The 14,284-nt window shown below is 31.3% G+C and overlaps 1 protein-coding gene across 1 annotated transcript in view; it reads left to right on the top strand.

The window, feature by feature from the left end:
• The window catches only part of LOC134697086 (uncharacterized), a 34,475-nt gene that overhangs the window by 18,670 nt on the left and 1,521 nt on the right, over positions 1–14,284 (top strand). The window contains exons 6-12 of the mRNA XM_063559117.1: positions 723–945; positions 3,526–3,635; positions 4,479–4,616; positions 9,915–9,980; positions 10,414–10,593; positions 12,105–12,284; positions 13,519–13,707. Of these exons, the coding sequence (XP_063415187.1) occupies positions 723–945; positions 3,526–3,635; positions 4,479–4,616; positions 9,915–9,980; positions 10,414–10,593; positions 12,105–12,284; positions 13,519–13,707 (1,086 nt within the window). The remainder of the gene's footprint in view (positions 1–722; positions 946–3,525; positions 3,636–4,478; positions 4,617–9,914; positions 9,981–10,413; positions 10,594–12,104; positions 12,285–13,518; positions 13,708–14,284) is intronic.

Raw genomic sequence — 14,284 nt, forward strand, 5'->3', positions numbered from 1 at the left:
TAGATTTTTCTGTTGACACATTTTTTTCCGTCCCTCTGCGAGATTCGAACTCACTTCACTACATCACCAATAGCTTAGCCTCATGTTCAGCTCTATAGACCACTCCACCATATCCCCAATATATAAATATATTAAAATACAAACTACTCTTATACTTTTCAATCTCCATTTAATGAAAATCAAAGGATCGATCGCTGTATGTATGTCTATCGCACATGAATAGATCACAGTGAATGTAACGAAACTAGTTTCGATCACATGGTTTATCGGAGTATAAACCAAGGGAAACAATTATAATTCATCAAACCGGTTGAAGAATTTATAGATAGGCAAATCATTTAAGAATTATCATAGGATAGATTCGACGTACAATTTGAGATAAAACGTTGTCCAGTTCTAAGGTTATTATTAAAACATTTAAGGAAACCATTGATGAAAAAGATTACTAAGACAATATATTGAGGAATCACTTTAACGTATCCATTTTAAATGTGCACCACTTGCATGGTGCACATCTACGAAATATGTCTGTTTATCGCAAGGTACGTCATAATATGCGTATCTTGTCCCGGTACCTAACTTCATTACATTTTGATCTTTGTTAACTCTATCTTAATACTAGTACTACTGTTTTATATAGAAATTTTGAGAAATTTTGACATCGGTAGGTTACTTTCATGTGCAACATTTATAGTGCTTAATACATTTACCTTTTTTTATAGATGGAATTTGTACGCTACCTGCAGAACTTAGGAATACGGAATGGATTTATGAGTATACCAAACCAGATAATAACCAACCGGTAACAACTACACTTCAGTTTCAGAATACAATTTTACCAAAACAGTCATCCATGAGTGTATATACTTTAGGAACGATAATGGACGCATGGACTTGCATATCTAACTTAACAATATCAGATACAGATTCTGTTGTTGTTTTTAAGTGAGTATATAATACATTTCTTTTTTCGAGGTTTCTTTTCATTAAATTATATACACACTAGACATGCTAGTCGAACAGACCATGATTTTCGATTTGATAGTGTTTCAGATAAGTGTCCGTTATTTTAGAAATCAAAATATCAACTTTAAGAATGTGTCAAATGCATAACACATAGAAAAAAAAATCTCATACTCTGTACTATTTTTAATTCTCTTATTGTATGCATAATTTTTTTCAAATAAGTATGTAAATCTGGATACTTGTTTTAGATGAGACAGGAAAAAAAACCTTTTCTGAAAAATATTTACTCAAGTTGCTAATTGCGCTTGACATTTGGACATTTTTATTATACACATGCAACTGGAAGTTATAACCTCCAGTAAAAGCAAAACGGAATCAGTACAAGCCTCATATTTTTGTCTACACATAATAGCGAAAGGTCGCCATCATGTAGTGTCAGTATTCACCTCAGAAACTAACAAAACTTTAAATAGACTTATTGAAGGACGCCTCCGGGTGCGGGAATTTCTCGCTACATTGAATACCTGTTGGTGACCTTCTGCTGTTGTTTTTTTATTTGGTCGGGTTGTTGTCTCTTTGACACATTCCCCATTTCCATTCTCAATTGTATTATAGTTGTTGGCATGATACGGGTTATGTTCTTCTCATATATGTTATGATGGTATGATACTAAATCCCTAACAGGACGGATTGTGCCTGATATTCATATCAGAGATGGTTCCAATTACTTTCAATGTAATTGATTAAATTACAATACCTTTGTTATTTGTACGATTTATTTAAATTAATGATTACATCATTTCTGAAAGTGTCTGATTAAATTAATGATAACATTGGCAAAGTAATCATGATTACATGTGATTACAATGATATGTTTTTAAAACACACATTTTAAATGATGTGAATGAATCGTTTAATATACATTGTAACTATAGCATTTTTTTAGAAAGAATTTTGTTTGATATATTATAAAATGTTAACTGCAAACTTCATCTATTTAATAAACCACAAAATTTTACTGTACATACATACATGAATATTATGTCAATGGTAATCACCCATTACACTTTATCATCATTGATCTCTGAATTATTTTGAATTCAATTAAATATAACTTTATAAAAAGTATGCTGTTTGTCCTCTAACCTATTCCAGGCTTAATATGTGTTTCAAGATGCATGTTATGGAGGTTAAATTATGATGAAATAAAGTTATCAGTTAAAAACTATGTAAAATTTTAATGGAATTGTGATATACATTGTAAACAAAATACAAGTACATACAAACATCTGCTTATTTTAAACAAGATATGTGTCCAACTTTTGATTTAGTTTGTGCTAATTAGATAAGTTTTCACTTGTCTAATTAATCTTTTATCATATATATTGTCCTACAGCTATACTCATTTGGTAATTGCAATAAAAACAAACATTTATTGTCTTCCTACCTGTCAATTCAAAGTTGACAAAAATCACAAAATTAGCAAAAGATTATCATTTAGGATTAGAGAAAAGTATAACTTGAAAATAACAGTTATTATCAAATAGATGTATGTACATCTTTAAATTGTGAATATATGTACAATATCTTTTAATAAGAAAGGCATATAATTGTATTGTATGTCTCTTCTTGTGCTAATGATGACTTTTCAATAGTTTCTGCTGTTGTGTTTTTCTAAGGTCGGATTGTTTTCTCTTTAACACATTCCCAATTTCCATCCTCGATTTTGTTATAGCTAGGGAAAGTGCATGATTTTAAGACACAGGAGAACCCAAAAAGGACGATTGAAATCCTACGCCGAAAAAAAAAGAGCATGGCACAATAAGAACAAACACAACGAAAGTTCCTCTAATAACTTGATAGACAAGTTATTTAGAAAAAGCAAAATCTGAGTTATACAGACCCCTTCCAAAGCGAGAAATAAAAAGACGAAAGCATGTAAAAAACTTGGTTAAGAATAAAATAGGGACGAAAGATACCAAAGGGACAGTCAAACTCATAAATCTTAAACAACCTGTCAACTCTATGGCTAAAAATGAAAAAGACAAACAGAAAAACAATAGTACACATGACACAACATAGAAAACTAAAGAATAAACAACACGAACCCCACCAAAAACTAAGGGTGATCTCAGGTGCTCCGGAAGGGTAAGCAGATCCTGCTCCACATGTGGCACCCGTCGTGTTACTTATGTGATTACACATCCGGTAAATAGTCTTATTCGGTAGGTCACATTCATGAAAGGGAAGGGGATTATAGTTACGACGTAAGGAACATATCCGATATCATTTGTGAAACGGTTATTCTATAACGGTCAACCAACTCGTGATGGCGTCCGTAAAATTTACGAAGGTATGATTTCAACTTCACCATTTGGAACTAAATAATAAAGTAATCACACAATACATTTCTTTCTAAAGAATGCATTGTTAAGTTACTAAACTTTACACAGTTTATATGATACAATCAGCAAATCACATTAAGTCGATGACATATGCTTGGACGAAGGTAAGGTCATTCAGATATTTCTTTTTGTCAATTTTTCTTTTCTGTTTTAGAAGCGATACTAGTCATTCAGCTGGGCCCTTTTCGGCACAAAGATGGTTATATCTTTGTATGAAACTCACAAAGGTCACAGACAACTTGTTTTACTTCTACTTATTGTCAGGTATATTTTTTCATATCCAAAACTGTCATTTATCTTCGTTTAGGGATTTTTATCTTTCTATAGATTAAAAGCTGTCTTTGATTTTATCTTGAAGCGATATATACCAAAAAGCAGAGAATTTTTTTTAAAAACAGATGATCATTTTTATATTGAAAAGTGATTTTTAAAAAAGTGGTTTTTTTTAACTCGAACAAATTTTCAAAAAGTAATAAAAGAATCAAAAGACAGACGTGAGTTAATAAGACAACGTGCTCAACAAATATACTGGACCAATGTTATCAAAGTTCTGTTTGTCAGGGAAAACAAATAATTGTGGATGTTAACCTATCTGTTTATCACAAATCTTTCAAAACCTTTCAAAATTCAGGTATACCATGAAATTTCTCAATGTTAAAAATTCAACGGCTGAATAATGCTATGTGTTTTTGAATACTCTTTGTGTCTCTGAGTAATACTAGTTGTTTCTGAAAACAATTATGTGTATCTTAGTGAAACAACTGTTCCTGGGTAACATTTTGCGTTTCTCGGTAATACTGAAATTGAGAATGGATTACTTGTTTCAATTGTATTAATCACGATAACAGAACTGCGAAAATATATTTTGTAGATTATTTGCTTTATTTCTTTATATACCATATACCTTAATAAAATAGTACAATTGCTGAAATTATGGTTCTTATCGACATTATTACATTTTGTAACTAAATAAACCTACATCTTTTTACGACAAATTCATTATTCTTTGTCTATTACGAAAGAAGTAAATGTATACATCATCAATACCCTTATAATGGTAAATTCTAATTACAAACTTTTGTTTGTAATTCAAATTGGAATATTTAGATGTGGATACAACTGTATTTCCGAACGAGAGGATATTCAATCCAAAAGCAAATAGTGTACCAGCTAATACAGACCCATTGTGTACTACCTTTTGTCAACATTCAACAATACCAAAAAGGCGCACACTACGAAAGAGAGGTAATATTTTTCATGATTTTTTTCCTCAATCACATACTATAGTTTTCTGTAATAGACTATGACATACTTGAATGGAAAAAAACAAGACACATGTGCAACATCTGCAAGGAGTAATAATACAATTGATTGCCCCTACTACTCTTCATAAAATCGCGGTTTTCAAAACAAATGGGCCACCCTTATAAAATGTTTGTTTGGCATTGCCGACCCACACTATCAGCAGGTGGGTCGATAGGTAGGGAAATTTTATGTTCTTTTTACATTCAAAAGCTTTATATTTTCAGACTGTTTTTTTCACAGGAAAAAGGAGGAAGATATGACATTAACGATTTAAATTTAATGCAACATATTAAGGAACAGCAAAAATTAAATTCTATTTTCATGAAAAAACATTTTCTGTCTGTCTGTTAGATAGTTGATTTTTGAAATCAAACCCCTATCTATTTAACCTGGCAATCTGACACTGATTGAAAAGCAAATATGATTATATTGTGTATTAAACACCACACATTAATGTAGCATCTGACAGTGTCAGAAATAAAACATTCAAAGTGCCTAACATTTAACAATTATAATGTTCAAACAAAATACAGTACTTCACTGCAGACTAGTAGTTAAATAAAAGTGACTAGAGGTTATGCTTGCATTTTTCCTTCATATGATGTATATCTATAATATACACTTGTTTAAAAAATAAAATAAAACTATTTTATACTTAAACTAAACATTTTAAACTCTGCCATATGTTTATTTTTGGTACAAAAACATATATGTATATGTATACCAATTTTATGACACTTCTGACAGAGTCTTCAAAGAGCAGTATGTTTTCCACATTTCAAACTATTTAATTTTTCAAAAGTTATTTTTTTTTATTGGATTTCGCTTTTGGATTTCACCTCCAGCTGCCTAGCACTGCATACACACGGGCAACAGAACCCTATTTTTTGACAAGTTCTTGATCTTTCTGTTTTCTTTCTGAATCACAATGGCAACATATGCATATGTCCTTTCGTGTGTTGTTAGCAGAATAGTAGGGAAATTCTATTAGTGAGGTGCAACTAAGTTGGAGTCTGACAAACACTAAGCCTTGCCATGTATCTCTTATAAAAAGAATAAAAAAGTTGGTATGACAAAGCTATCTGAAAAACATGATAACTTATTAAACACGAATTTACTAAACCATGAAAATGGGGTAAAAGTTAGATGTGTTCGATGCTTAGGAATTTAAAAGCTTTACTTTCAGTGTCTCAAATTTGATGTTCAGGAAGATTGTCAACAGTCATGCAATATTATAAAAAGCTTTTGAATGTAGTCATTCAATGACTGCGTTAAATGAGCACGTAAGCTAAATTCAAAATGGGAATATTGTAACGTTCCGGGGTTTTCTTGTCAGGATATTACTCTTGTGAAGGAAGTAATAATGAAAATCATAATGGAAGTTCATACATTGTATTATTTCTATTTAAACAAAACATCAAATACAGCGATTCAAGAATCAAAATACGTTAATAACTATATACAATAAGAAATACGGCAAGGTGCATTAGGGAGCTACCATTTGATTTTGATGGGAGGGCTAGGATGGAAAAATGTTGTCCTGCATTTTTTTTTATGTTGTAATCTCTGTCCTGCCTTTTCATTTTTCACTCTATCCGGTCCTGCTTTTTATTTTTTAGTTTATCCTGACTTTTTTTACATAAAGTGTCATCCTGAATTTTTTTTTTTGCAAGTGTCTCATCCTGCTTTTTTTTTACTCAAAACTCCTGTCCTGCTTATTTTTTTCAAATTTCATCCTAGCCCCCCCCCCCCCCCCCCCCCAATAAAAATCAAATCGGAGCTCCCTTACTTGCACTAAGATTAACAAAACAGTTGCTAGGTGCAAGAATATCTACTTGGTGCACGGCATTCAAATACTCAGCGTACTCGGTGCAGCAAATCTACTTGTTGCACTGCATTACTTGGTGCAGGAAAATCTACTTGGTGCACTGCATTTATATACTTTCACCAAGCAACTTTACTTGGTACAGCAAATCTACTTGGTGCACTGATTTTATATACTTTCACCAAGCAACTTTACTTGGTGCAGCAAATCTACTTGGTGCACTGCATTATCACCAAGTTCTCTTACTTGGTGCAGCTAATTCTAGTTTAATAGAGACAGCTAACTGCATGGAGGTTTTTGAAGAGAAGCCCAACGTAGGAACATGCGTACCCTATTGTATACCATGTGTGACGTAATACACAAGTTCTTCGTAAACAAGAACACGTAACGTTACATTTGGCGCGTTATATCAAAACTAAGCATAACCAAATACAAAAAGAACAATTACACATATAAATAAAGTAGATATATAGATTTAAAGAAGTCAGTATACAATTTAAGGTCAAATTATGCTATTTCTCTGTAAAATACAAATCAGAAAACAACAACGGACATCTGCGTGTATCAAGTGTGGAACGGATAACACGGTTAAAACTATGTTAGCTTTCAAATCACCGGGGCGTAACAATATGCCGCAGGACAGAACATTTTTACAGATAAATAGATTTTGGGTTGTAATGCTTGTTTGATAAACAGGGTTCTGGACATACATGACATGAATACAGATTGATTCATGAGCTCTTAACAATTGGGGAGGTGGGGATTTATGCATCGGTGGTACACTAGATACATTTATAAATATGTTGCTGTCAGATATCTTTCATGTTTTAAAAATTCTTATACATAACAATATTTATAGTAAATTTTAATTACAAATCTTTGTTTGTAATTTAATTTGGAATTTTCAGATGTGGATAAAACTGTATTCAACGAGAGGATATTAAATCCACCAGCAAATAGTGTACAAGCTAATACAGACCCATTGTGTAGTACGTTTTGTCAACATTCAATAATACGAAAAAGGCGCTCCTGTAAATTTGGGACCATTTTGGTCTTTTAGCTTTGATGCTTTCGTGAAGCTAATCCTTTGAGCCATCATCATCTTGAATGCATCGTTTTGGTTTTGACTAGTAGATGCTTTGTTCTCTGGTTCAGGGCAAAATTTGTCAATAATAAATTTCACATATTTAAGAGATTTATCAAAAGTTGAAACCACAGATATTTGTTCTGTCATGTGCGGGTGAAAAGCTTCTTTCCCATTAAGCGACGACGTCAAAGAGACATCAACAGTGTCTGCTTTACCAAAGACAGAACGTCCTCCCATGTTTCGTCCAAAGAATAGCTGAAAATCTTAATTTTGATAAAATGTTGATCTCTCTTAACCTGATGCATTGCAGCATAGGGGGGTTCTTTCTACTGCCGGCCTCTTGGACATTATTACTTTTGGCAGACGTGTTTCTGTTCTGTGTCATTAAAACGTTGGTTCTCACAACAGTTTACAGATTGCGATTTGAAATAAGTTAAGCCCGGATCAAACTCCACGGATACAATTAAAATTCCGGCACGATTCCCCATTTTTTTTAATACAAAAACAAAATCTGAAATGCAAATGAAAAAATGTTGGCGGCAACTTTTTCAGTGGGTCGGGTCGCAATGCAAAATAAAAGAAATTTTATTTTAAGCCATGTTCATAATTTATCATTGTTTCAATTTGAAAAATTCTTTGATCGAATAAATATGTCCCTGTCCAGTACTACAGACAAACTTTTACAAAACATGTCATTGCATTTAAGATAATAACCATTACTGAAAGTTAAATATGTATATATACATGTATATGTATATGTAGTTCCTATATATAGTAAACCTCAGTATGATGAAACGGACTTCACAATTTTGAACAAAACAAAACTCACAAGTTCAATAAGTTTAAATACTACCTAGAGGGTTTCATTAATCATATGAACAGATGCTATAATGACTATAACAAATGTTTTGTTATCCTACAATTAAGGAGAGATAATATATTTGAATTCGAATTGTCTCTCTTTGATAGTTGAAATTAAGTTGAGTGGGTTTTTCTCCCTGAACCGTTTTAATTGGAAACAGGTAATTAAAATTTTATTTTTATTTATAATATAACAGACAACATATTATAATATGACAATCATGACTTTTGTTACTCTTGCCTTTTTTTATTTAGTACAATTATTGTTTGCACACTGCTTCACCAACCTATTGGTTTATTAATGCATGGATGTAGATTTATATATCCTCTTCATATATAATATTAAAGCTTTGTGTTTTGATAGACAGTTGTACGAGTCAAAGTGTAATGATAGAAATGAAATTCACAAATGGAATGTTTATGATATATCAAAGCTATGTAAGGTTTTGTCCGTATATATCAAAAGTATGGGAAGGCCTTTAATCCTAGATATTTGAGAAGATATAAATAAAACTTACTTTAAGCAATGATTTGGTTCTATTTGGTTTTTTTAACAAAAACAGATAAAAATGACATAAGAAACTTTGTAATTCTTTTAACAAAATTTTACATTTATAGCAGCAAATGATCAATGGAACAAACCAATATGGTAGCAATAAAACAATATTTAAAAAGAATAAGTAGAAAAAAATCTATTTTATAAAATAAAATATCAGTAGGGCAGAGCCCTTGATTCCTTTATTGTCATAACAGCAAAAAGATATATACCCAAACAGTCATTGACTTGCATTCATATTATGCTATGTATCAAACTATTACACCGAGTAAATTACAGCTGTGTCCATCGAATATAGTATAGATCTTCTGTTTATTGTAAATAACTATTGTGCATACAAGTGTGTATAACTCATAACGTGCATGTGCCAAAAAGAAAAGAAATTCATTATTAATAAAAAGTAGTTGAAGTTATCAATGACATTCATTTTCACGAAAAGAGAAACATCTGAAAAGGTAGATGCTTTTCACAACAATTTAGCAACTGAAAAGTGCGAAACATCTTTTTTGTGACATTAGGGGCTTTTATATAAACTTTTAGTTACAGTGGTTGCATGTGTGTTATTTGTTCACTGGAATGTATTGTGTGTGATGTTTATCGATGTTAGCATAATAAACAGTTGTTTATTCGACGTAAAGTTAAAATTTTGTAAGAAGCAATGAAAAGAAAGTAAGAAGAGATTAGATGAAATTGTATACTGTTAACAATTATCGTTCAGATATTTTAAGACTAATTATCCTTTTTTTTGTTGGAACGGTCGCTTTTTTATTGATAATGACTATGCAATTATAAAAAAAAGACATTGATCATATGTTAAACAGAGACATTATTTATATATTAACATTTAACAGGCAAAGGAAATATTGGAATTTGGTATATTCGTATGTGATATTACTGTATCTATTCCAGGTACTACCGATGTCATGCCAAGTGATGCACGTTTGTGTACGCCTTGTGAAAGTCCATGTGAGGAACGTAAGTTGAATATAATTCTTGAGTTAGACTTAAAAATGAGCTTCAACTCCTGAATTTAACGAGGTGGTCATAATCCAACACCTAAAACAATAAACTCGAACATTAATTAACCTTGAAAATATTTGTAATAAATGCTCCAATATTTTATATTGAAAATTTAAAAAAAAAAACCAATACGTTGATTTAAAAAAAACATATCATGAATAATTATGTGCAAATCAACAATAATCTTCCAGCATCAATGGTTGGATTTATCAACTTTATAAAGAAAAAAAACCCATTTTTTTTTGTATTGTCCAGATTTTTGTTTTATGTTCTATTAATCTTCTTTTATCTAAATTGTTTTTATGATTTTTTTAATCTCTATCATTTATATTCATTTAAAATTCCCTATTCCTATTAATAAACACAAACAACTTTCATTCCATTGCAGAGGTCATTGTTTGTCCGGACCTTACTCCAGTACATTTTGCTACGATAACAAACCAGACTGGTACAAACTACCAAGATACAATAACTTACACATGTAACACTGGCTACGAATTGACGTCTGGTAGTCTGACTCGGCAATGTATGGATGATAAAACCTGGAATGGAAGTCTGTCAGTCTGCGGTAAAGATATTTTTCATAAGATGATTAAGTAATAATTCATGGAAGCCATAGATTAGTTGGAAATCAATACTAACGCTCAGGATAAAATTTGAATATCTCGGCCAAAATATATGGCTTCAGTTTAAAATTTTAGTTTATGTTTAAATTTTTTAAAAGGTCAGGGCATATAAATGTTAAAAATATGCCGCACAGACCTATATTTTGACATTTGAATAAAATAGTAGGGCATATCAACTTACCGTTCTGGGATATTATTTTTCACGAAACTTCATAGTAAAAGTGTCACAGTTTTAGACGCAAAGGGAGTTCCTATGGGAAATTGCATTGTGTATATTTACAGAAATGCAACCTGTAGCTTGCATGAATCATTTATTAAATAACCGCTCGAAAAAATATGATCGATTCTTTAAATTCCTAAATGTATCAATTGAAAATTATAGTTTTCATTTTTCTCTCGAAAGCTTTTGTCAAATTCAATGTTGACATTTTGTAACCACGGAGCCGCCGTGTTGACTAGCTGAAATCAGTAAATGTGCGAATAATGCAATAGAAAAGGAAAAAGCAATACCTACCTTCAGACTTTATTTTAATGCGATAGTGATTTAATACAGTGATGCGTATCTGGTGCGAAAATCAATTGTATTGGTTATTTAAATATAATTATGTATGTTAAACTATAATTGTATAAACGCATTTGATATTTTCCCTGGTCAAGTGAGGCTGTTAAATTACAGGGGCCCCTAAGTATGCGACCTGGGCTGCTTAGGTAATTATATATGTGGAAATGATTGAATAAAATATTTGTTATCGTTAAAAAAAAGTCCAAAAATATGTTTTTAATTTAGTTTCTGTTGTATAATTCGGAGTTTAGTATGACGTCCATTATCACTGAACTAGTATACATATTGTTTAGGGACCAGCTGAAGGACGCCTCCGGATGCGGGAGTTTCTCGATACATTGACGACTAATCAGTGGCTTTCGGCTGTTGTCTGCTCTATGGTCGGGTTGTTGCCTCTCTGACACATTCCCCATTTCCGTTCTCAATTTTATGGATTTTGACAAATTTTATGATACAAGTAGATACGTTATCCGTTTGTGCTTAAAATAATGAATATTAGTGAATACAGATTATCAACAATGCGAATGTCCATATATAATCAAATGTTTGATTAGTTTAGTTGACTATAAAAACGTTTCAATTGTTTTGTATCCAAACATCTATAATCTATATTTTGCATAATTCTGTGCAAAGACTTAATTATTATACAGAGATAATCTGTAACAACTTGTTATTTTTCAGTATGACAACATTTTGCTAAAAACAAAATACAATGTATCTACCAAAATTGTGTACTGTCTAGAGTGTTCTTTGTTTTCCCATTGTTCATTCTATATTTGAAGTGCTTATGTGAGTTAAATTTAATTTAATGGCCCAACATTTATAATTATATTCCAAAATATATCACTAACTTATTAATAAAAAACTCAAACTTTTACTGTTCTTTTGTAGAGATAGTAACTTGTCCAGGCCTTGCAGACGTGAAGTTCGCTAAAATAACTACTCAGACTGGTTCAAATTTCCAAGACATCATGACGTATGCTTGTATCACTGGGTATGAATTGACGTCTGGTAGCTTAACTCGTAAATGTATGGCCGATGGAACCTGGGATAGAAGTCATCCAGTCTGCGGTAAAAAAAAAATCAAAAAGTTTTATCATTATGATCAATAAAGATATGTTATCCTTTAAGAAGACATGGTAGGGGTGCCAATGAGACAACTATCCATCCGAGTTATAATTTGTAAAAGAAAATAATCATAGATTTTACAGGGAGCCTTGGCTCACACCGAACAGCAAGCTATTAAGGGCCCAATGAATGATACGTAAAACCGTTTATACGGGGAAGTAAACGAAACCCACTTATGAAGCACATCGTGTAAAGCATGTTATGCCTAAAGTCATTAAAAATCTGTTGTGGCAGATTTCTTATTTTTGAGGTAGATTCCAAATTTAATCAGTCAAATGTCTTTCAAATTAAGGTGGTACCCAACACTTTCACTAAAATTAATTTGGCTCGTTTAATTTTCATAAAATTTTGTCAAAGTAAAAATTTCAAACATTTTGAACCAACTGTTTTGTCAGAAAAATTACACTAGTTATATAGCAGTTTGACAAACACCAATTTTTATCATTGAGAAGCTTAACATTCCTTTTACAACACAACGTAATTACAACGTTTAGCTGACTTTACATAGTTATCTCCCTGTAGTATAAGGTACCACCTAAAATAGAAGATTACCTTTATTTAAAAAAGAAAAAAAACGCTATACGGCTCATTATGAATAATTAACTGAAAGGTAACAATGATTTATCAGGGATCATTCTCTAGCAATTTGTAATTACATGTAGTGTTTTTTTTGTCAAATTAAATGATCAAATTAGAAAGAGCATGCCATTGTGCTTAAATTATGGAAAACATGTGTATAATACATTTTTTCTGTTATGTGAAGTTTTTATTTATAAATTTTTCGAATTATAAAACTATCAATTGGTTTTATCAAAGATCGTGCAAAAATTTAGGCGAGAAAATAAATTTAAGCATCGTCCTCTAGCAGTGCTTGATTGTTTACTTTTTGTCTACTTTTTGTATGTTCCGGAGTTTTAAACTGTCTTCAGTGTACTATATTTTCCATTATTCACTCTCTGTTTAAAGAGATTTTGTGAGTTTTTGCTAAGGCCAATCATTTATGATTGTTTTAAATAATTTTACTTTTTTATATTCGCAAAAAAGTTTTTCGTATACGAAACGCGCGTCTGAAGTAAATACAAAATTTAATCCTGGTATCTTTGATGAGTTTATTTATCACAATAACTCATAATTGATAAATCTAAAAATTTAACTTTGAAGTTGTATACTTTTACAGAGATAGTAGCTTGTCGAGGCCTTGCAAAAGTTAACTTCGCTAGAATAACGTCCCAGACTGGTAAAAACTTCAAGGACACAATAACGTACGCGTGTGCCAAAGGCTATAAACCAAAGCATGATAGTCATTTAACTCGAACTTGTAAAGCTGATGGAACCTGGAATAATCATCCTCCTATTTGTAAGAAGAGTAAGTACTTTTTTACAACTCTTGTAGTTATTATTAGAATTTGTATTGTTTTGTAGTTTTAAAAATTACAGTTGTATTACAAAATGTCCTAAGTTCATGGATTTTTTTTTATATTAAAAGACTTTAAAAGTTTGTTTTCTTTAGTTTTAAATTAAAACGATACCATGCAGCATCACCTCCTTTTCCCCAACAAAAAAAGGAGTATGCATAAATAGTGGTTGTTGATGGAGTGTATATGTTTTGAACTAGTAAACTGTCTTACATATATAGATATTTTTCTATATATATTTTCTTTCACATTAAAAGCTGCTGTTCGTAAACATCTTGTAGAAACCATTTTAGTTTTACCAACTCTTCGATGGTTGAATTATGTTTTTAGAATTTATTGACGAGCATCAATGAAGAGATAATAATTATCGAAATGCGCATCTAAAAACAATTCTAAAGTCAGACTAAAAAGGGTAGTATCTTTAACCTAGAGAGTTCCATGTATATCACGATTATAATATGCTTGCTAAAACAGCGCAATGGGCAAACAGGGAATACGAAAATAATGATTGATTGATTGATTGATTGA

This window comes from Mytilus trossulus, chromosome 14 (genome assembly GCF_036588685.1).
Source record: "Mytilus trossulus isolate FHL-02 chromosome 14, PNRI_Mtr1.1.1.hap1, whole genome shotgun sequence".
NCBI lineage: Eukaryota > Metazoa > Mollusca > Bivalvia > Mytilida > Mytilidae > Mytilus > Mytilus trossulus.